Source organism: Zeus faber, assembly GCF_960531495.2.
Source record: "Zeus faber genome assembly, chromosome: 5".
Lineage (NCBI taxonomy): Eukaryota > Metazoa > Chordata > Actinopteri > Zeiformes > Zeidae > Zeus > Zeus faber.
The window spans coordinates 2,137,341-2,161,996 of NC_137192.1; the positions used below are offsets into that span (position 1 = coordinate 2,137,341).

Consider the following 24,656-nt stretch of genomic DNA (forward strand, 5'->3'; position numbering starts at 1 on the left):
GATATAAACATCATAATCAAGAGTAATTTTTAATCACTACATATAACGTACTGTATGTAAGATATACTTGTATGTTTTTATTTAAGTATTTAAAGGTTTAATTTAAAGATATAAAAAATGTTTTTGGTGATGTATAAATATGGTATGTCTGACTGTATAGGGCAGTATAGGGCAAGGTTCTTTTTTCTGTTCACTGGATGGGTGAGCTGCATAACTCCAACTCCCTTTAATATTACAGTCACCGGTGTTACCTGACAAGTTTGACTTTGAGACATTGAAAAAAGGTCTTCGCCCAGGCCACGGTTGTCACCGACTATGCATTTATTAATTATCGTTAAGGTTGCGTTTTTCTTTTTTTTACAAATACAACAGGCTGCACCTCCTGGAATAGAAAAAAAACACATGTTCTCTCGACAAGAAATAATGAGCATTAATGAATTACCATGGCAATCAAGGCTTTTGCTTTGGCTCACACTCTCCTCAATCTGCTCCAAAACCAGGGACTCAATCAAGTCTGGTTTGTTGTGAGAATAATGGCAGCAATTTAATATTCCCCAATGTCGCCAAATACACCCAGCTGCCAACCACTGCCCTTTGTCACAACGGAAAAAGTTCTAGTGTCTGTAGCTTTGGCTGCACAGAATACCAAAATGGTATTTTAATAGTGACAAAGAGAAAAAGAGGGAAAGAGAAAAAAGAGAGAGAGAGAGAAAGAGAGAAAGAGAGAGATAGAACTATTGTTCTACTACATGTTCCTGCATCGCAGTTCCCACTCTGGACCTTGGATGACCTCCAAGGAAGGCCGAGTGAGGCGGATTGCAGGGTTCCCACAGAAAAAAACAACAAGAACAAAAAACATGAATGAATTGTGGCAGAGAGAGAGAGAGAGCGAGAGAGAGAGAGAGAGAGAGAGAGAGGTACTGCGATGACACATGCTGCTTTCAAGCCACTTCAGGCTGCCTGCATGGTGAAAATGATTATCTTTATGATCATAAATAGCTTTAGCCATTGAAACTACACCAACATTGCCAACATGTGACTGCTCCTTCTCCACCAGGCTTCTTAGCCTCAGTAGCAGATGCTGGCCTTGTAATGCTGGTCATTTGATACCTAAATATTCATCCATGCTTGTGCAAACTAAAATAAAACCAGTATATTATCGATATATAATGTGTATATATATATATATATATATATATATATATATATATATATATATATATATAAACAGTATATGAATCCCAGGAATTCCCAGGAAACAACAGCACTCTTTGCTCACCTTGAACTGTTTGTCGAGTCGCATCCGACCGCTGCGCCCCGGCGTTAGGATGCGGTTGACGTAGCTGTGCAGCTGGGAGGCTGCCACTTCTGTCTCCTTCCCCAAGATGGCCTCCACCAAGGCGTCATGAATGAAGATGTACTGCTCCTACATAAGCAAGTCCATGCACCGAGGAGTCAGCATCAGAACACACACATGCATAGAAGTGAATGTTCCTGTGGGATTGTCGGGGACATGGGTGTTTGAAGTGCAACTTCAAGTGAAGATAGCGCTGTTGGTGGTAATCATCCTAGAGGTTGAAAACTAGAAACAGGAAGCTTTGCCGCATCCTATTGGCATCCTACTACAGCCAGCTTTATGCTTCGATGGTTTCCGCTCTGTGACAATTGCAAAAAATTGTTTAAAATGAAATGCGATATTGTATGTGATATGTATTTTTTTTAACATGTTTTGAAAAGTAAGACACTGACAATGACAATGTGAGCTTAACATGTGTTTTTTGGAAGCCTAAAAGGCCTTTGCCCCATTGGACTGCATTTAAGTACAACAAGAAGCTGCAGTAGTGCGTTTCTCAATATTAAAGCGTGCAGTGAACTTCTGTTCCAAACAGTTAAAAATGATGGGAACCTATATTTCAATAAGGCCTGGGTTGAAAAATTGCAAGACCATCCTTTAAGAAAGTTGCAAAGTGAGTCCCAAAGTGTCTTTTGAAAGTTGAACATTTTGTTTTTTAAAGTTATTATCTTTATTTTCCGCTCTGTGTCGGAGACATACGCATGCACACACACACACACACACACACACACACACACACACACACACACACACACATACACACACACACACACCTCAGTCTGGACTAAGTAGTTGCGTTGTGTGCGGATGTGTTTGAGGAAGCCAAGTATGTTGACTGCGCTTTTGTCCTTGATCTGCTGCAGCATGCTGTCGATGACTATGTAGGTCCCCGTACGACCCACTCCAGCACTGCAACACACAACACACAAACAACAACAACATCAATGGCATGCAATCAATTGATAAAAAAAACCCAAAAAACTAGAATTCAGTAAAGTAATTGGACCTCATTCATTAACATGGGAGTAGAATTGCTCTTTACTTTATGTTGTATTCAAGATGTGTGCCAGCAATTTGGAATTAGCATAATAGCACGCCCTGATTTCTCCCCATAAGTAAGTTCCTTGAACTGGCTCAGAGATAGAGAAGTGGATGGGGCCAACCTGTATCACGCACTGAGAAAGTGAACCATGGAACCAAGGTAAACAAAATAAAAAACTTTATATAAGACAAAGAAATGATTAGTAGAAACTTGATTAGTAGAAATGATTGTTTCAGAAGTTGAAGCCAGAAAATGGATGACGCTTTGATGCGCAAGCGGGTGTAACCTGCTTCGCAAAACATGATGGGCATCCTAGCAATGTATCTCTTCTGTCTGCTGCTCTTCGTTATAAAGGAATTTGATTTGTTTTATACATTATAATATATATAATTGTATACATATGATTTATAAATAATATTATATACTGTATATGCATGGCATGGCATGGCATGGCATGGTGTAAGCGCCCATTTCGCTCTGAAATGTTTCCTGGTAGTCAACAGTGTAGAAGACAAGAACATGAGGTATTTTTGCATGTTATAGTGTATACATTTTATAATATTGTATATTTTCCCACTTTTACAAATTGTGGCTCTAATATGTCAATTACATGTTATTAACATTCGTCTTCATCATTTTCTCGATGTCTGAGGCCTTTGTGATTTGTGCAGATAAGTAGTCTGAAACATTTCTAACTTGTACAATCAGTAGGAACAAACTCAACTCAGAACCTATTGATGACATTTTGCTTCAAATGTGCATATGCACGATTTAAGCACAGATTTGTGCGGCACTTTCTTCATGAATGCGGTATATCATTTCAAGCTGTGAAATCTGCTGATCTAAGTATTAAAAATATTTAAAAAATATGGAGCCATTTTTTCCCCCAAGTTATAATAAGGAATAGGTCATTTTTCATCAAGGTTCTTGTTTAATGTATTTATTTTCTCAGTGACTTTCAAGGATATGACCAAACTTTTGTGCTCATAAAGTATCTGGCGATAAACAAGTATCAAATTCATGGACTGCATATGTAAGCATAGGTATACAATTTGAAAGTGAAATGCTTTGTACTGTAGGGGAGGTCATTTGATTTGCATACTTTGTCCTTTGATGAATCGATTAAGGACAGGTGCCCGATTTCGACGTGGGCCTCTGTAAACTTTGTGTTTCCATGCCTAATGAGAAGCAACTTGTCAGCCAGCCAGTGGCTCTGGAAACTCGATTAACCGGAACCATCATTGTGGTTACCAATTAATAATCCAAGCTAGGGCGGGCTAATGGGCACATTTAAAGGTATGTATATGCTTGTGGCAGGCCAAGGGGGTGTGGTCAAGCCACCGCTGCAGACAGGCGGTGCAGGATCCCATCCCGAGGCCGCTCGGCTGCTGCGGATCGGGCAAATCAACGGAGGGACACGACTGATTCGTCCGATCCTAAACCAGGAAGTAATATCAAGTCTGTTGTCCACGCAGTGAAGAACGGCGTGCTTGTGGGACATGGTGCGGACTGGGCCAGACGAGCACTCTACCCAAGCTGCCGGACACGTCACCGTGGGAGCGCATCTAAGTCCCTCTCTAGTGTTTTCATTCTTTCATTCAGACATTTTTATTATTTGCCTGCTAGCCTTTAAGTTGTCTATTTTGCCCAACCTGCACTGTTTCACCTCCGCCTGCATCCTCTCTCTCATTCTGGGCCAGAACACACCTCTATAAGTAACGACTTAACAAGATGGAGCAGCGCGAGGCAGAATCCTGGACGCCTTCCCTCTTGGAACAGATGGTGGCGGCCCCAGTTCTGGGAACCAGGGGGTGCTCGGAGGCTCCGGGAGAGCCAACAGGCCATCCAGGTCCTCCTCCATCCAGGTCCTCCTCCTCCTCCCTGCACCAGATCGTCGAGGTGGCGGCCACCAAACAGTTCGTGGACAATCTCCCATCCTGCGCCGCTAGATGGGTCCGTTGCCACCAGCCAGCCTCCCTCCAAGCCGCCATAGCCCTCGCTGAGGACCACACCGAGGCCTACGCTCACACCGCTGCCTACCGCACCGGACCGGAGAGGGGCCCACTGAGGGAGCTGCGGGACGCCGACCATCGGGAACCGCTGAGGGGCCTGCGCCTAGATCCAGCGTGGGAGTCATCGTGGGACCGGCCAGTACCAGCGCCGTGGCCCTGGCGGCCATCACCATCCTCCTCCCATTCGGGGCCCCAAGAGGGGCCCAACTCCCGCCCTTTCCCCCACCAGAAGAGGGAGGACCACTGGAGGGAGACCACCTCCTACCCCGCGACCTCTGGACCACCGGAAGCTGGGCAGACACCTGGGCAGGTATGCTGTAGATGCGGGCGACCTAACTGCGACTTCCAAGACTGCCCAATCATGGAGGTTGGCCAGGTCGTTCGGGTCGCCGGTCTGCCGAATCCCTCCCCGGTCAAGAAGGGGCCTACTGTGTGCTGGTAAGGTTACAAGGGGGTAGACATCGGGCTTTCCTGGACTTGGGCTGTTCGCAGACGATGAATCAGCAACACCTTGGTTCAACCGGGTTGGTAGAGGCATCCTGGTAGAGGCATCCTGGGTGGATATTTGTTGTGTGCATGGGGGTATTCACACATATGCGATAGTGCAGCTCGAAATTCGCTATAAGGGGAAAAAGAATATGGTAAAGGCTACAGTCAGTTCTCGCCTGTCGCACGCCCTGATTTTGGGTACACATCGGCCGGGTTTCAATGTCTTAATGAGAGGAGCAGGGGGGTGCGCTCACTGTCTTTAGGTATATGTGAGTGTTGCCTGGCGCACGGGGTGGAGGTCACCAGAGCGGGGGAGCCCCAGTTGGGAACACCCCATCCATCCCATGGAGGATTTTCCTCTGGAACAATCACGGGACGATACGCTTCGTGGGGCTTTGAGCAGGTAGATAAAATCTATGGCGTGTTGGTTCGCCCAGATGCTGCGCTCACTCAACCGTATTTCGTGGTGATTAGGAATAAATTATATCAAGTAAACCGTGACGCTCAGTCGGGAGAAGAGGTTACCCAATCGTTAGTCCCTAAAAGCCGTCAGGGCTTAGTCTTCCAGGCTGCTCATTATATGGCCGGTCACTTAGGATACGAGAACACATTAGAGTGGATAATAGCCCGTTTATAATGGCCTGGCATCTGGGCGGATGTGTGGCGACGCTGTGCTGCCTGACCGGAGTGCCAGCTGGTGAATCCACCGGCTATTCCGAGAGCGCCGTTGAGGCCCATCCCCTTAGTCGAGACGGCGTTTGAGACAATCGCAATGGATCTCATCGGGCCATTAGACCGCAGTACTCAAGGATATCGATTTGTGTTAGTCCTAGTGGACTACACTACCCGATTCCCAGTAGCAGAGCCGCTGCGCAGTATTACGGCCAAAAATGTGGTGCAGGAGGTTTCAGGTCATCTCTCAGGTCGGGATTCCCAAGGAAATCTTGACCAAACAGGGCACTTTGTTTATGTCACGCACACTGCGCAAACTGAAAGCAAAGCTACACATGTTAGGGCAGGAAGCACGGGAGAACTTGCTACAGGGTCCAGGAACGTCAGCGCCGCCTGTACGACAGGGAGGCTCGATAAGACAAGGTGTTAGTACTGCTCCCTGTGTCCAGCTTGAAATTACTGACCAAGTGGAAAGGGCCCTTCGTGGTCTCACGACGCGTGGGGGAGGTCGATTATGAAGTGAAATGCACAAACGGGGGTTCCGGTTCTGCGTAGATTAACGGAAAGTAAACGCGGTGTCAAAGTTTGATGCCTACCTGATGCCCCGCATCAACAACCTTCTTTACTGGTTAGGTATGGCTCGTGTTTTTACGAAACTGGATTTAACCAAGGGCGACTGGCAGATTCCCTCGTCCCACAATCCAAGGAAAAATCGGCCTTGTCCACTCCGCAAGGCCTTTACCAGTTTTGTGTGCTTCCGTTTGGATTGTTTGGTGCCCCCGCGACCATTCAGAGACTCATGGCTTGCAGCATTTGCCACTGCATACTTATACGACTAGATTCTTCATAGCGATACGTGGGAGCGGCATCTGCAGCATGTGGACGTGGTGCAAGCATCCCTGAGAAGTGCGGGGCTCACCGCGAACCCAAAGAAGTGTGCCACGGACCACCACGATTGTGAACACGCCGATACCCAAGACTAAGAAGAAGGTAAAGCAATTTTTGGGCTGGCAATGTACTATAAAAGGTTTGTGCCAGAATTTTGCGGCACTGTCCAGCCCCTTGACCTACCTAACTCAAAAAGGTGCTCCAGATCCGGTCCAGTGGTTAGAGCCGTGCCAGCAGGCATTTGTCAGATTAAAGGCAGCTCTCTGTGGGGAGCCTGTACTAAATAGCCTTAACTTTGGGGGGGGGGGACAGCACTCCGGCCTAAGTGCGACGATGGGGGTTTGTGGCAGGCTAAGGGGACGTGGTCAAGCCACCGCTGCAGACAGGAGGTGCAGGCTCCCATCCTGGGGCTGCTCAGCTTCTGCAGATCGGGCGAATCAATGGAGGGTCTCCGCTGATTCGTCCGATCCTAAACCAGGATGTAATATAGAGTTTGTTGTCCCTGCAGGGAGGAACGGCGCCGTGCTTGCAGGACATGGTGCAAACCAGGCGAGACGAGCACGCTACCAAAGCCGCCGGACACGTCACGGCAGGAGCACCTAAGCGCCGATCTAGCAGACGTTTTCATTATTTTCCTGCGAGCCTTTAAGTTGTCCTTTTGGTCCACATGCCTCCTCGCTCTCATTTCTTGGCCCTGGGACAGTCGACCAAGTTATATAATAAAAAAGTGATGCACTGTGTCTTTGACAGCATGTGTTTAAGGAGCAGCTTATGTGTGCCACAAGTTTTTCGTTGTAATAGGGAACATTGCAGTGACCCTGACCCTGATTCTGAGAGACAACATTGACATACTTATATGTAATTTTATCTCATTTTATAAGTAAAATTGACGGACTCAATAACAAGGCAGTGCTGGGGTGCAAAAATATAAGTATATATTTGTGGCATTATAATAAGAAAAAACATGGTAATTAAATAACACCATAGCGCATGATTGAGAGAAATTTAAGGCGTTGATCGCTGTATTTTAAGAGCTCATTATTGTCATGGCAGTAAAGTCCTAAACTCGATTTAAATAATAAAATAATAAGCTGAGGAACAATCGTGATCCTTCATGATCTCAATTGATGACCCCAAATCTGAAAACGAGTATAATATTCAGCATTTTTATTAAATGCAACTTGCTTGTTTGATTTTTTTCTTCTACTTTTATTAGCGTATTCTTACTCTGTTTTTTTATTTTATTTTATTCTTTATCGTACTTTGTAGAATGCAGAAATGCATTTTGCTTGTTTGCTTTCCTTTTATTGTCACTATCTGACAGCCTTATTTTCATATAAAGCACTTTGAGTTATATGTTGTGTATTGAAGGTGCAATAAAAATAAAGGATTTGATTAGCGGCTGGACCCCTATTGTTTTTTCTCAAATTGTATTATTTTTAATCTTGTTGGCGTTTTTCAGGCTAAAAGTATCTGAAACACGGTAACTGCCGTACCCACAGACATGGTTGAGGTCTCGTTAGAACCAGGGTGTTTCAGGTGTCTTGATCAATATTGATTTACATTTGGAGCAGAAATGAGTGTAAAACTGTTGCAATTTTACCGGAAGTAGAAGAACGTTAGAGCGATTTGATTTGTTTCAGGACAGGGCGGTTTGAGACATCATCATCCTAAGTTATATATGTTAATATAAGTGCAAGCTTTGTCTCTTGGAAGTCATTCGCATCCAGCGACCTGCACTCTGTTGACTGCATAGTGTTTTCTACACATAGACCAGTGATACTCAATCTGTGGCTTGGGAGCTGAATGTGGCTCTTTTATGAATAGTTGGGGCTCTTTAAAGTGTTAGATAAAATAAAATTAAAACATTCTAAAGGAGTATTTCAAAGAATTTTGTCTGAAATATTGTCTGGAATGTAATGGGAAACTGAATTTCCCATTAACACATCAACCAACCTATGACGGCTTCGAGAGAGAGCACAATTTTTCCTGGTAGTGATCAATGATCTGTTAACTGAGTGATCAATGGCTGATCACCTGGTTTGTAATTGTATTATTATTTATTTGTATTTCATTATATTATAACCATATATAAGTAATAACCTGGAGCCACAACTCATCACCGGACCAACTGTGCCACGTGAGACCACCATGACCAAATCCTCCATCAGCTTCCATGCTACAAACACCACAACAGCCTCCATGCAATTAATAAATAGAAGAACAATTTTTATAGCAATCCACATTTTTTATTTAAGCCACTAATTTAAGTGCGATATTCCAGAGAATACGGCATCTACTGTGGCAGTGCAAAAACCCAGCAGTTGCAGCAGATGCGCAAGAGAGTCTGCTCATCGCTTTCGCTACGTAACTTCCGGTTTGCCGTCTACCATAATACATGTGAATGCAGCACAACCTATTCGAGTGCTCGGTTTGCAGTGTGCTCGAGAATCCATGTGACAGTGGGAAAACAATCTTACTTGACACCACGCCATGGCCATGGTTTAACGAAAGCTCAAGCTTTTAATAACTTTTCATCGTTAAGCTTTTATATATACTGACCAAGTTTCAGGTGGCTCTGATTATGTAGCAAGAAGCTGGTAATAAAAACATGGTAATAATAATATGGTAATGGTAATAATAATAAATTGCAATTATTGCATACATCATGCTTTTCATTCCTTAATTAAATATTACTAGTAGCCTTATTCTAAAAGGCATAATAGTTTGATAGAGGAAAGGGATGTCTCAGAAATTTGGCTCTTGCGAAGATATTGTGTTGTTAATGTGGCTCCTGAGCTGGAAAAGAAAGGTTGAGTACCACTGGCGTAGAAAGACAATCCAAGGCAATGCTCCGCTTAATGGAAACTCGGAAAACCGTAACTACTGCTGCGTTTTCACACTGCAGGAAGTTTGAAGAACCTTTGGAGGAACCGTCCCCTTTGTGTCCGCACTGCATGATCCAGGAATGATCGTAATTGTTAAAATACTGTTCTTGAGGGACATCAGTGACATAAGTGCATGGAGATCATGACAGGTTTTCCTCAGTGCGATGGACACTTGGAAACCGGTAATACGTACCAAACATGACTAAACTGGAGCCTGTAGATCGCTGCTTGCAGCTATACTTATACTTCATGATTATTATTATTACTATTATTATTATTATTATTATTATTATTATAAGTGACGGAAAAAGAGGGTAAACGACTAACACAACGGGTTCTCAGTCAACTATGTCACTGATATGTCAGCTGTTCTATGGATCTGTATGGGGTCCATGTTGCTTCCTTAAAACAACAACAGAAAGTTAAGAAAATTTAAAAACGTATCAATATCCAACGCTGGTGAAGGTGGAGCTTTCTGTTGTTGCCCCTAATTCCACTCAGACTTTGGACCTTATAAAGACCTTAAATATTAAAATGTGATATAGAGATGTGTGAGATAAACAACATTAGATGTATTTTTGCTTCCTCAAAATCTGTAGGGAACTCAATTCACTGAATGTTCATTAGTAATTTCCTCTGCACAGCAAATCCATGAAGTATCGATTTTGATGCTCGCTGGAGAATTTAATTCAGCAGAAATCTTCAGGATTAACTTGGGTTCCAGTCTAAATAAAATGAACCGATGCGTATTTTCAATGTAATCTGGGTTTTACATGCTCAGTTAGTAAACAGAATATTCCCCGATGGCAGAAATACATTACTGGCTAATTGCATCATGCACCGCTAATGAACCTTTGGGAAGAGAAAAACGAGCCACGAGCCACAAATGGAGCAATTCCTCTGTAATTTGAGGAGCATCTTGGACACAGAGCTTCTGAAGCCGATTAGAGCTCTTTTTTATTATTTTTATTCACACAATGTTTTTCAGGAAAAAAAAGGGCAGAGTTCGGATAAATGACGTAAATAGTGTTGGGTCTTCTGACGTTTTCCTCTGACAAAAATGATCGTTTATCATTAATAGCTCTGTTCAAAAGATGGGTGAGTGAGTGAAGAATTTTTTATTATTATTATTATTTGTCCGTCATTGTGCTGTTCAGAATACTCTCCTCTTGCATCGCTCATTTTTTTTCAGATTTTGCTTGATTAATTAGGAAGTCTGTGTTTTAATTTGAAAAGATGCCATTAAATTATATTATTTGATTTAAAATATACTTCCTTATTAATTTATTGATTATTTTTTTTATTTACAATTTCAATTCAAAGACATAAACTTATCCCATCCCCTCCCATCCCATGCAACGTTCCGTTCATGTGTGTGTTTGTGTGATCGGATTTGCTTCCCACACCATTCCTCCGATCGTCTCCAAACTTTGCCAAAATACTGTTCAGGGGTCTGGCCTTTGGATACGGTGTTTTTTATTTCATTTACATAAACTAATTAAAAAATAATTTGTTAGCATTACTAATTCATGATGTGGAATCTTGAACTGATGTCACAAAGAAGAAGGACGAAAGGGAGGAGCAAAGGCAGGAAGGAGAGAAGGAGGAAGAAGGAGGGAGTGAGGAAAGAATAAAGCAAGGTTGGATGGAAAGACAAAGGGAAGGAAGGGGGGAAGAAGGAAGGAAGGACAAGGGAGGAAGGAGGGGGGGAAGGGCAGAAGAAGAAAAGGGAGAGAGGGAGTAAGGAAGGAGGGAGAGAGTAAAGGAAGGAGGAAAGGAAATAAGGGACGAGCAAAGGAAAAATGGGAGAAGGGAAGTAAGGAAAGAGGTAATGAAGGAGGAAAGGGAGGAGGAGAGGCGGGAAGGAAGGGATGAAGGAATGAAAAAAAGAAGGAGGAAGAAGAGAAGAATGGAGTAGGAAAGAAAGGGAGCAAGTAAAGATGGAAGGAGGGAAGGAATCAGAAGGGAGTAAGGAAGGACTGAGGAGGAAGGAGGGAGGGAGGAAGGAAGGAAAAAGGGAAGACAAAAAAAAACCCAACAGTGATCTACAGCCACGATGCACTCGTAGATATAAACATTTCCCTGAAAGAACAACTTTGGGACATTTTATCCATGGATCCAGAGTCGCCCCCAGAGATTTTACGCTTTCAACAACAAGAACAACAAGAACAACAAGAACAAGAACAACAACAACAATGGAGCCGCTGTTCCACGGGTGGGCCCACGGAGGAAGCACCACGGTAAATGTGAGAGCATTCGGATCGGAATGAGGACACAACCTTACCCGCCACCTCTGCCAAGCATCATTCTTGCCAATGTCCAGTCCCTGGAGAACAAGATGGATGACCTTCGAGCGAGGATTACATTCCAATGGAATACGAGAAACTGTTGCGTCCTCTGCCTGACGGAAACATGGCTGAACCCGCTGGTGCCCGATGAAGCCATTCGTCCAGCTGAGTCCTTCTCCATGTTCCGCGCTGACAGGTCGGAGGAGTAGGGGAAATCCAAGGGTGGAGGCGTCTGCCTCATGATAAACAGCCGCGGTAATCCCAACAACACCAAGACTCTCTCCCACTCCTGCTCACCAATCCTGGAACAGCTGACCGTTTCATGATGTCCATTCTCCCTCCCCCGGGAATTCAGCACAGACATCATCACATGTTACATTACGCCGCAAGTGGACACCGACACAGCACTATCCGACCGACAGTGGACAGACAGTGGAGCGACAGATGGAGCAACAGGACACTAGACGCTTGTGGCAGGGGCTGCAAACTATTAAGAAATACAACAGCAGCTCCTCCCTAGCCACGAGTGTGGACGCCTCCAGTTAGCCCCAGTGTTCACTTGGATATTCAATGCCTCCTTGGCCGAGTCGGTGGTCCCTTCCTGCTTCAAGAAGTCCACTGTCATTCCTATCCCGAAGATCGCCTCTCCTGCCTGCCTCAATGACTACTGACTACCGTGCCCCTCCCCTTGGTGGTCTTGAAGTGCTTCGAGAGGCTGATTAAGGATTACTAGATCATTAAGGACAAACAGAACCACAGACGACATGGTCTCCCAGGTACTGCACACAACGCTCACACACCTGGATGGCCGGAAGGGGGCCTATGTGAGATCGCTGTTCATCGACTATAGTTCAGCTTTCAATACCATAGTCCCACCAGACCGGCTGTAAAGCTGCGGGAGCTAGGACTGAACACTCCACTGTGTGCCTTGATCCTGGACTTCCTCACAGTCTGACCCCAGGTGGTTAGGGTGGGGAGGCACATGTCCCGCTCCCTCACCCGGAACACAGGATCCCCCCAGGGCTGTGTCCTCAGCCCCCTACTGTACTCCTTGTACACACGTGAAAAAAACAAACAAAAAAAAAAAAAGTACACACATGACTGTGTGGCCAGGTCCAGCTCCAACATCATCATCAAGTTTGCCGACGACACTGTCATTGTGGGCCTGATCAAGAAGATGATGAGAAGGCCTACCGCAAGGAGCTGGTTGACCTGTCACTCTGGTGCCAGGACAACAGCCTCCTCCTGAACGTCAGCAAAACGTCCAGTGGTCGAATTGGTTCGTTCCAGCCGAATGTACCACTGGAACTACCCTCCTCTCCCTGCAGAACTTATACCCCAGGAGGTGATATAATCCACAGGGTTATTTTAACCCTGTGGATTATATCTTTATTATATATATCTTTATTTAAGTAATTTCCCCCTGGGATTATTAAAGTATTTCTGATTCTGATTCTGATTCTGATTCTGATTAATTAGTATTTGCTCTTAATAACTTAATTGGAGTTAGGAGAACATTTTTTTTCCCAATCTTAGGCAGGTTTTGAATCATGCATCGACTGCACTTTGTTGTGGCTGTTAAGGCATCTTCAGGGCAATTCATTTTTTATTTTTTAATAAGGATAATTTGATGTGCAAATTTGCAACACGTCCTTATTCATCCATGAATGAATGATACAAGAGGGGACCTTTTAGTATTGTAGTATATATATATATATATATATATATATATATATATATATATATATAAATATATAGTATATATAATACACAAACACACACACACACACACACACACACACACACACACACACACACACACACACACACACACACACACACACACACATATATACTACTCACAAAAAGTTAGGGATATTCGGCTTATGGGTGAAATTTCAGGATATACCTTAAATGCACTATAACCTTTACAGGTGAACTTAATTTGACCTTCTCTAAACTTTAAATGCACATGTCCAACTGTTCAATGTTTCAGTACTTTTTGCACAACTTGCTATTCTCTAACAAGGAGCTGAACGGCAAAATCCACAACAGGTGTTTGATCCATGAATCGACCAATACATTTCCTGGTTCAATTAGAATTGGTATTTAAACAGTCCTCTTCATCATGCTGTTCACATTTTGACATCATGAGACCAAGACGACACCTAACAATTGATCAACAGTATCTCGCCATTGTAGGCTTCAAACAGGATGTTCTAATAGGAAAGTGGCCACTGAGCTTAGAGTGTCACAGAGTGTCATCGGCAGGTTGCAACAGAGATACAGAGAGACTAGAAGAATCCCAGAAAGGCGCTGTTTCTGTGAACTTCATTGTGAACAGTGCCCTGCGGAACCGGATGATGAATGCCACTCAACTCCAGGCACATTTAAGGGAGGTGAGAGGCACCCAAGTGTCACGTCAGACCATTCGAAACTGTTTACATCAGCGTGGTCTACGTGCTAGACAACCTGCAAGGGTACCTGACAACACCACCAGGCACAGGCATCATCGTCTTGCATGGGCTAGGGAGCATTTACACTGGACGAGGAACCAGTGGGCCTCAGTGCTGTTCTCTGATGAAAGTCGATTCACGTTGAGCAGAAATGATGGCCGCCAACGATGTTGGAGATGTCAAGGAGAGCGCTATGCACCAGCCACTGTTGTCACCAGACGAGCCTTTGGTGGTGGTGGTGTTACAGTGTGGGCAGGTGTGTCTAGTCAATACAGAACTGCCCTACACTTTGTGAATGGTACAGTGACAAGCCCATACTACCTGAATAACATCATTAATCCAGTCATTGTGCCCCTGCATGAACAACACAGGCCTAATTTCATCTTCATGGACGACAATGCTCCAGCTCATCGAGGTCACATCATTGGGGAACGGCTGCTGGAGACTGGGGCACCTCAAATGGAGTGGCCTGCACTTTCTCCAGACCTGAATCCCATAGAAAACCTATGGGATCAGCTGAGTCGCCGTGTAGAGGCTCGTAACTCTGTACCCCAGAACCTCAATGACCTGAGGGCCGCCCTTCAGGAAGAAGTGGGGTGCCATGCCTCAGCAGACAATAAGTCGACTTGTGAACAGCATGAGACATCGTTGTCAAGCTGTAATTGATGCTTAAGGGCACATGACAAGTTATTGAGACTTTAACATTTTTTGTTGTGGTATACCCACCACTGTTGTTGGCTTTTGTTTCAATAAATTGTTTGAGATGATCACCATTGCATGCTTCTACTTAAATGCCCTACTTTCACGATATAATATCACTGTAGTGTGAACTTTTTACATTTTCCAAAAATTTCACCTGAAAGCCAAATATCCCTAACTTTTTGTGAGTAGTGTATATTTATATATGTATACTATGTATAGTAAGTGTATAGCGATTGGGAAGGAGTTTAAAGATAGTGCAGGGATGTTACCTGCAGTGGACCAGCATAGGACCCATGTCGGGGATCTGCCCGGCGGAGGACCTGCGCACAAACGTCAGGACTGGTAGGGTGTACTCGGGGACACCCATATCCGGCCACTGGGTGTAATGGTACTGCACCACAGTCCGCTCACTCTGCGCCCGACCCTTTTGGTTACCTTTCGCACCCTAGTGGAAACAGATGGTGGGGTTGGGTGACCGATTGAAGATGGCGTTGACCAATTGAAGATTGATTTGGGAGCACCCAGACACAGGACATTGATATAAGCAGACATTGTGACTATCTATCCATCAATCAATCAATCAATCTATCTATCTATCTATCTATCTATCTATCTATCTATCTATCTATCTATCTATCTATCTATCTATCTATCTATCTATCTATCAACAGTAACAAGAAGTGCTTCCTATCCAGGAAAGAAGTCCAGAGTCCCCCACCTCACACACACACACACACACAGACACGCACCTTTTTGACTTTAGTGTTGCGCAGAGTGAATCGGCGGACAGTGTAGCAGGCGTGCACTTTAGTGCTTTTCAGAGTCACTACCAGATTGCCGTACTCTTCACTGTTCTCTGTTGGCCAGTACTGATCGCATTTTCTCTGTAGAGCAAAAACACACCCCCACATCCCCCCCCACACACACACACACACACACACACACACACACATAGTTACAAATCTATGACACTGCCATGTACAGTATGTTTTACAACATTTGATACTGTGAGTGCTGCTGTGTTTTCATGGCATTGCGTTTGCACTTGTATGTATATGTTTGCAGAGAATGTGCGTGTGTTTGTGTGTTTTCGCACATACTCTGCCTTTCTCAACTAAGTTGGTGATCATTACGATAATGCAGGTGTTTTGCTCCCACACCATTCGCCAAAAGTCCTCAAAGGTGGACTTAAGAGGACCCTGAGCTGCGATATAGGCTTTGGGCTTGTTATAACCCTAATAGATGAAATGAGAGAGAGACACTGATACAGTGAAACAATATTAGGCTCACACACGGTAACACAAACAGCTGACCCCATGGAGACACTCACATCCACATAGTTTGCATTGATATAGTCGGTATGTTTGGAGTCCTTCCCAGCCAGTGGTCGCAGCTTCACCCGACTATGGTCATCTAGGGAGAAAAAAATAGTTTAAGCAATGTGTTTGAGTTAGTATTTATCATACAGCTGTTATTTTGCTCCAAGAGGGAGTTCAGTGATTCAATTATACTGAAGTTTTTATAGTAATAGTAGTAATTCAACATAACTAACCAATCAGGATGCAGTAAACTCCCCAGTTAATGGGCGAAACAGGTAACCTGCTGGACAGGCTTGTGAGCCATTCATCCAAAAACACATTTTTTGCCAAAAACGCAGACTTGTCAGCCAGTGTTGCAGACTTTGACTTAATTCTTCAAAGAGCATAGCTTGTCGTAATGAGAAGCAGTCTCCGACTCTCTCTGGTAGTGTGCTGATGTACTCACAGGCCACGATGTTGATGTATCTGTTCTTGTGCTTGTTATCAGGGTGGTTGGAATGTTCTGATGTGATCTTCATGTCTGCAGTGCACCGCTGTACCTCCTGGGTGGGGGTAGAAAACACACATGGAAGCGTTTCTTTCTCTCAACCTTTAAAGTAGATTACTTAATTACTTATAAATCGACTCTGTACTTAGGGTAAGAGTTAGGAATTTTCATATGTATGTATGCCAGTCAGATTGATGCAGAGCTATTGTTAGTGGTGCATGGGTTGGCACCAGCGGCTCCACATAAACCAACCATGTGCAATGTCACTTTATTGCCCAAACTACTATTTAAATATTTGAAGTGCCACCATAAAATGCACTTGCTCCTTTCAGACCAACCCAGAGAAAACACTTTTGTGGGCACTATTTTTCTATTTCTAATGAAGACAATGAGTCATTTGTGCATACCTAAACATTGATGGTATTAACATTGCTTGAAAACAAGGGTTATTTATCATTTTTGAAAGCGATCAAAACTCAACCCATTCCAATAACATGAAGATAGCAGATCACCAAGATGTATTTCAGTTCCTCAATCGCTTACTGCTTCTCACATGCAAAAGCTGATTTCCAGGAAAAACCTGTTAGTGTGCAGAGATCATACTTCCTCTGATCATACCCTCTGTCTTCCACTCTTTTTTTTTTAAACTTTTGACCCTTGATGCTATATGCCAGTATTTAATACCTCTCTTGCTATGAAGGGCAAGATAGTGATGTATTGTGGCTATTGTGTTTCTGTCAGGGTGGGTGCAGGAGAGTTATATTTAATATCTTTTAAGACATTTTTAAGGTAAATTTGAGCAAAATTGAGGACAAAGCTTAAGGTAGAGGTAACGCATTAACTATATGATTCTATGACTTGGTACTTTAGTAAATCTAGCCACTACTTTTCAGACAGGTAAGTACAAGGATTTCCTCTGATTTATCTCCACAGACAACAGGTTCGTTTAAAGTGAGTGGGAAAATCCTAATATTATTAGGATTTTCCCAGCAGGTAATTATTATGTTCAGGTTTTTATAACATCAGAATTGTTGACTCTGAGGCTGAAGAACTTAACATTTTGACATAAGAAATATATGGATTAACAAAATCTGACAAAATGTTCATGTTGAAATTAAGCTTACCTCATGAATTCAAGCATTTTTTTTTTTTCTTTTCATCGCAAAACGTTTGCCATTTCATAACTGTTCTCCTAATGTTCAATATCCACAATGCTCCCCTCAAAAAAATTGGCAGAACTGTGCTTGCAAATGTGTGTCGCCGCTTAAGGTCCAGTATTCTGCCAAGCAAACAGCTGTTGGCCACTGAGGAAGCACATTTGGCTCGACTCTGTTCCCTTTTCTTCCGCAGCTTGTCGGACCAGCTGCCTGGATTTAAGCCCAATAAAACATGTTCAAATAGCAACTTGAGATTGGACAACATCAACATACATATAACCCAGCAATCATAATTGCATATCTGAATACGACAAAAATACCAAAGAAAAAAAACATTTTTTGAATAGTTTTATTGAATAGTTTATTTATAGTTTTTATAGTTTATGTGGAATAAGCATATAATTTTGTTATAGATTTCGATTGACTATTTTACCCAAAAATATGAAAACCATGATGGAGATTGGTTTGCCTTCGGGTATATATAGCAAATGACACCATTTTTAATTTAACGGGAGTTCTTCTTTGAACACTGGTGCATTTTCTGGGTGGCAATTTGGAGATTGCCAGACACACAGTTTGGAGGGCCCACTCTGAGGGTCTGCCCACCCCAAGGTCCCAGTCAAACTGCACTGCCTACACTGTCTACTGTATATTACCGTACTGTATATTACTTATAGTACCTTCTTTGTACGAGAAGACACACTCAAATACACAACACATAAGCATAAATACCATATAAGTTCAGAAACCAGCACCAACTATGTAGTAGAAGAGCTAAAATGGGGTAAGGTAAAGATCTCAAGGGTTTTCAAGTAGACCAACTTGTATGTTTTTTGAGGTGGGAAGGATCGGAAGACCCAGGGGAAACCCAGGCGGGAGACACGGGGAGAATAGGACCTGCGATTGGAATGCACCAGGATTTCTGGTGGTGCTGGGGAGATCAGAACGTCCACTGAATGGAGGCCTTTTTCCCTAAAGCCTAAGCCTTTGTTGGGATGCAGCTTGTTTACGTGTTCTGCCATTAACCAGTGCGCAGCACTGCACATTGGTTAATGGCAGAACAGCCATTCCCCTCGCATCGAGCTGCTGGCTAGATGCGAGGGGAAGTCAGGTCACTAGGCTGACTCTCCCTGTGCTCTACACCTTCACCGGCTGTTGCCAATTAAGCTGTATGGCCAGCGGTGGCTGGGGAGAGTTTTCTTAATGTCTGTTTTGCCTTTCAGTGAAGGGAGAGCCCGAGAAAGCGCTTGGAACACACCCCTTGAGGTCTGGCGCCAGGAAAAGTCTCGTTTTTATGACTGTTGACATTATATTATTATTATAGTGGCACCTGAACAGGGACATGAATGACGAAAGCGCGCCGGATGGAAGGGTCCCCGCTGGAGAACATGGTCGGCTGTCTGGCCAGGATGCAGGAGGTGCAGATTGCGGTCCTGCAGCAGCGGACCCAGACGCTCCTGATCGTGTCTCGTACACAGGAAGGGGAAGCCCTCCAGTCCCGGCCCCCAGTCTGGAGGCGGCCCTCGCCCTAGCGGAGGCCGCCATGGCGGCCTAACCCTAACCGAAAGCACACAATACCCCTAAGCAGTGCCGTTGTGCAATATCTCGGCAAAAAGTGTCACGCACTGTTTTAGGTCGGGGTTCAAAAAGAGATCATGACCGACCAGAACACCTCCTTTATGTGACGTACACTTAGGGTGCTATACGAGCTGTTGGTCGTCTGCTCAATTCGGACCAGTGTGTATTAACCGCAGACTGTCGGCCTTGTAGAGTGGTTCAATAAAACTTGGTTTGTAAGTGCATGACGTTAGCCGAAATTGGGAAAGTGGTTGGAGCCTCTGTTGTTTGCAGTGCAGGAGGTACCCCAGGCCTAAGTCGGGCAGTGGAGGTATGTGGCAGACAGGGGTCGTGGTCGAGCCGCTGGCTCTCTCACTGTGTTCGGCACCGTCACCAGCTGTGGCCAGCAAAGTCTTGTGTTTATGACTGCTGATATTATTATTATTTCCGCACCCTAACCCTAACCGTTTTCTGTTAAATCCTGAATAAAACCTGGCGAGCTTGTGAACTATCTCCAAACCCGTGTCTCCCTCAGTCATTCCGCGGAACCAGCGTAGCCGGCCATCTAGAAGCTCTTTTTGGAGTCACAGCACACAGAGGTTACTCTTGGGGGGCCAGGGGGATGGTAGCTCGGGCGGTAGAGCTGGTGGTCTAGTCATCTAAAGGTTGCTGGTTCGATCCCAGGCTCCTCCTGCTAGCATGCTGTAGTGTCCTTGAGCAAGACACTTAGCCCCTAAATGCTCCTGATGGCTGCGTCCATCGGTGTTTGAACAATTGTAAGTCGCTTTGGATAAAAGCGCCTGCTAAATGTAAGGTAATGTAATGTAATAATGTTGGGATGTCATGTCTTACACGGAGCCAGAGCTCCGTGTACAACTGTGGGAAATGTCATGAAACACTCGTAATATTATATAAAATATTTGCATTTTGCATGTATCATTTCACATTGGCTGTATTGGCTAATCTGAGGCACATGGTCAGAGCAATTCAATATTTTATATGTAATTTAATATTTACAGCCTTGGTTACAGCAAGTTTATGTTGCCGTGCTACAAAAACAAATTCTGTCAAATCCAACCCTTTATCTATTATTGTGTTAGCCAATATATTAACTCAATTGGTATGTTTCTATATAATACATTATTTGTTATTTAATAGACATTTTTTTTAAATGTTTGTCCTGTTGGACTGCATTTAATCAATGAAAAGCTGCAGCAGAGTGGTAAGTTCCTCAATAGTGAAGTGTTATAAAATATACAAACTAACATTTTAATAAGTCCTGGGTTGAAAAATATCAAACCTATCCTTTAATAACTTATTTTTTTACAGTATATAGCTTTCTTTAGCTGGATTGAGGGAGAATGCCTTTTATCCGCCACAAGGAAGCACACACAATTGCGTGGTAGTAAACCCACTCTTGTTCATTCTTTTATTTGTGTAAATAGCCATTATCAATAACTTAGCCGTCGCAATCTGATAAGACTGTTTGTGTGTGTACACGTGTGTGCTTCCACACTTCTAACAGGGCGCAGAGCTTCCCAGCACCATCTTCCACGACAATTAAAGGAAGACCAATTAAAAATGACCCGTATGCACACACACACACACACACACACACACACACACACACACACACACACACACACACACACACACACACAAATGCACGACAGCATTTTCAGACGTGTCAGACTGACACAGAGGGTCTTCAGCCCGTATGAAATTATTATCTATAAAGGTCCAGGTTGACTCCGTCAGAAACTCATATACAAGTAATATATATAATAATATTATATATATCATATTCAAACAAAACACATAAATGTTGCATCCTTTGTGTACCCTGTCAGGGGCGTTAACCGGGAGCCGTAAAGTTTCACTAAATGAACAACAAAAATGGTGGAAAAGGCAAAAAAGCTGGTTTTGTTAACCAGGGTAATTGGGCCCAGGATCAGTGTGGTGTACAACTGTTGCTCGTTAGACCAATCAACGAGCAACAAGTAAAAACCCCATCCCCACACACCCTTGTCATGTCATGATGTCCATCTGATTTGGGCTTGTTCCAGCTTGCCCACTCTTTACAATAAACTGGCGTGTTTTCTACTCCATCGTCTGTGTCTCTGTGTCAGAGGGCCCTGAAAATGCTACTCGGATGGCGTGTGGAAGGCGAAAATGCCACATTGATGTAATGTTAGAAATGAAAGAAAGCAAAAAAAATATGAAACATTATAATTTATTTTGTTCACATGAGACTGATTCTAACCTGTATTCCTAAAGATCAGGCCGCCAGAGGTGATGCCCCCAGCGACCATAACTTATCTCCAAACAGCCACTTCACTCAAAATAGGGATTAAAATTGCAGCTTCGTGGCTGCGAGGCTGCGGGCCCGCTGCACCGAGAAAGTCACTCACCTCAAAATCCTCAGAGAAGCCGTGCTGGTTGTTGGAGTACAGTTCCGAGACGTGCTTTATAAACTGCTTGACTGGAACGGCATCCATATCATCTGTGGAGACAGGTGCAGAAGGTTAAAAATTAAAGTGAAAATAATTCCCAGTTTTTTCCATCTTGAAATATCAGTTGAACTTGCACGCAAGCTCACATCTCCCCGGATATTTTTTCTCAGCTATAAAGAGGGCCGGCGTAAACAGTGGCGCACGATAACAATAAAAGATGCCCCACGAAGGCTCCCTCAAAAAAAAATATTTTTGTTGCTGTTGTTGTTTGTCTTTTTTTTTTCTCAGCGATGACATTGGCAACAGCAGTGGAGTGTGTGTGTGTGTGTGTGTGCGTGTGTGTGTGTGTGTGTGTGTGTGTGTGTGTGTGTGTGTGTGTGTGTGTGTGTGTGTGTGTGTGTGTGTGTGTGTGTGTGTGTGTGTGTGTGTGTTGGTGGTGGTGGTGGGGGGGCACTCAATTTACTCAGTGTGAGGGAGTGGAGGCAACATTTTCACAAAGTGGCATGCAAGTGCATCACTGACAGCCAAAAGGCCTAACTCGACCCAGATGATTAGAGTCATTTTAGTGTGTGTGTTTTGTGTGTGAAGCCATCATGCTGAGAAACAGAAATGGCTGATAACTTGTATATCGCTTCTTTCAGCTTAGTTCTCATAAAACATTTAAATGTGCATTCAAGGAGACGCACACACACAATGACATGGCACTTAAAAAACACACTTCATTTTTCCCTCCTCTGCTTGCTTTACTCAGCAAGACTCGCGCAAATGCGACAATCGCATCTCTGACGGCTCTCCAAGCAGGGAGACAGACCTTGAAAAGGCGGCAGTCTAGAAACTAGAAAACCACAGAGAAACCAATCACATCCTAATTGGGATTAAAATGGCAGCTTTGAGATATGAAGCTTTGAATGAAACCTGAAGGTAACGGAAGTGCGTAAGAGTCTCCCTCTCTCTCTTCATGTGCCGGTCTGTTTGTATGTGTGTGTGTATGTGTGTGTGTGTGTGTGTGTGTGTGTGTGTGTGTGTGTGTGTGTGTGTGTGTGTGTGTGTGTGTGTGTGTGTTCATCAGTGTGTTTGTGTTTATGTTTGGAGGGGTCCCTGTTAACTGGTCCACAGCCTCTGGCTTTTAAATCCAGCAGAAGGCCTCAAAGAGGATTATTGGATGTATTAGGCTTACGGTCTGGCCTTATTCAGACAATGACCACAACAAACATATGGTTGTACTTTATGTTAGCATGCTCTCTGCAGATGGAGCTCTAACTGACTTATGGGTGCTTTATCTCCCCCAAAAATAATGATTTGATGAGTGCAGGTTAGTTGACTTCCTCATTTATGCCATAATCAGGTTTCGACGCCTGAGCAGATATATGGATATAAGAGACAGAATACCACCAGCATCAGTGCGGGTTGGACTGGATATCCGTGTGGATATAATTGTGCCCAAGCAAACTGGGCATCCTTTAGCTAGCTAGCTAACCTTTAACCAACTGAAATTCCCCCAAACCAGTCTGCCACACACTCTCGCAGGCCAGCCACACGGCTTCCTATCTCTGCTTGCATTCATTTTTGCAACTGTCACCAACAGGACACGGTCCCTCTAACTGCCCCTCTGAATTTCCATTCTCTACTCAGACTCCAAGCTCTGGTGCATTGACTTTGCTCCTTCACCCTCGCAGTTTGCACCACCATCACCATTGTCCTCACCATCGCCAACCAGGAGTTGACTGAGCTGACCCGGGACGTTCACCCCCCTCTATCCTTTCCTAAGAAGTAAATGTCTTACTCTGTGATTCTGCTAATATTATTTGTTCTCAATGTGTGTGTGTGGGTGTGTGTGTGTGTGTGTGTGTGTGTGTGTGTGTGTGTGTGAAGAACAGTCTTCACGGCACTTTGTTTCAATAAAAAATAAATCAAGATGGGTCCTAGATGGCATTAAAATGTGACCCACTGCGGGTTTTAGGTACATTTGCTACCCTTTAACTTTTTTATTTTTTCACACTATGTGAAAGTGGAGAATCAGAGCTTCAAAACTAGGTGCGAATTTGTGTGAATCAAGCAAATATTTTTAAAGCCATGACTTGTAAATGATGAGGTGGCGGCAAACTGTGCATCTGAGATAATCACCCTGAAAGTTTTCCCCACACTTGGCTTCATTCAGCCAGCTCCCAGAATGCAAATGGGTTTTGAGGACCAGCAAAGGCACATGGCTACTTGCCACATGGCCACTTGACACCCTGCTGAATGGGGCAATCTCTGCATTGTTCTTGTGTTTATAGAGAATGTTGAACAGTGTCATCAACACACAATATCTTTGTTTTTAAAAAAGTATTAATTTAACAGTAAGAATAAACATGCTTTATACAAGTGGAAGTATTTAGAAGTTAAAAGTGCGGACAACACAACAAAACACTGGTATCTGCACCCCTCTATGGTGAATGAGAGAACGTAATGTACAGGTTATCAATGAATGCAATAATGTAGTCTGTCAATAAATGAGTCTCTGTATATCAACATTGGTGTGTCATTAAATGTATCAATGTGCATATGTAAGTGGGGGTGGTAGCTCAGGAGGTAGAGCTGGTCGTCTAGTAATGTAAAGGTTGCTGTTCAATCCCAGGCTCCTCCTGCTAGCATGCTATAGTGTCGTTGAGCAAGACACTAAGCTCCTGATGGCTGCGTGAATAATTGTAAGTCGCTTTGGATAAAAGCGTCTGCTAAATGTTTATCCTTCTGTTTACAGAAGTGATGTCAGTTTTTGTTCTTCTTGGGTTACACCCCCCTACACAATAATGAATCCGGGTGTGTGTAAAACAAGTACCATTTAAAAGTTGAACTCTATCAAAATGGTTTCACTTTGTGACTTCACATCACATGGAATATGGAGGGATGATC

General features: G+C 43.8%; 1 protein-coding gene across 1 annotated transcript in view; it reads right to left on the reverse strand.

The window, feature by feature from the left end:
* Window positions 1-24,656, reverse strand: part of LOC307231045 (receptor-type tyrosine-protein phosphatase gamma-like) — a 377,917-nt gene that overhangs the window by 11,315 nt on the left and 341,946 nt on the right. The window contains exons 16-23 of the mRNA XM_080001587.1: window positions 21,723-21,814; window positions 16,556-16,652; window positions 16,122-16,204; window positions 15,892-16,026; window positions 15,541-15,675; window positions 15,061-15,236; window positions 2,128-2,263; window positions 1,280-1,426 (exon numbers count right to left, since the gene is read on the reverse strand). Coding sequence (XP_079857713.1) covers window positions 1,280-1,426; window positions 2,128-2,263; window positions 15,061-15,236; window positions 15,541-15,675; window positions 15,892-16,026; window positions 16,122-16,204; window positions 16,556-16,652; window positions 21,723-21,814 — 1,001 coding nt within the window. The remainder of the gene's footprint in view (window positions 1-1,279; window positions 1,427-2,127; window positions 2,264-15,060; window positions 15,237-15,540; window positions 15,676-15,891; window positions 16,027-16,121; window positions 16,205-16,555; window positions 16,653-21,722; window positions 21,815-24,656) is intronic.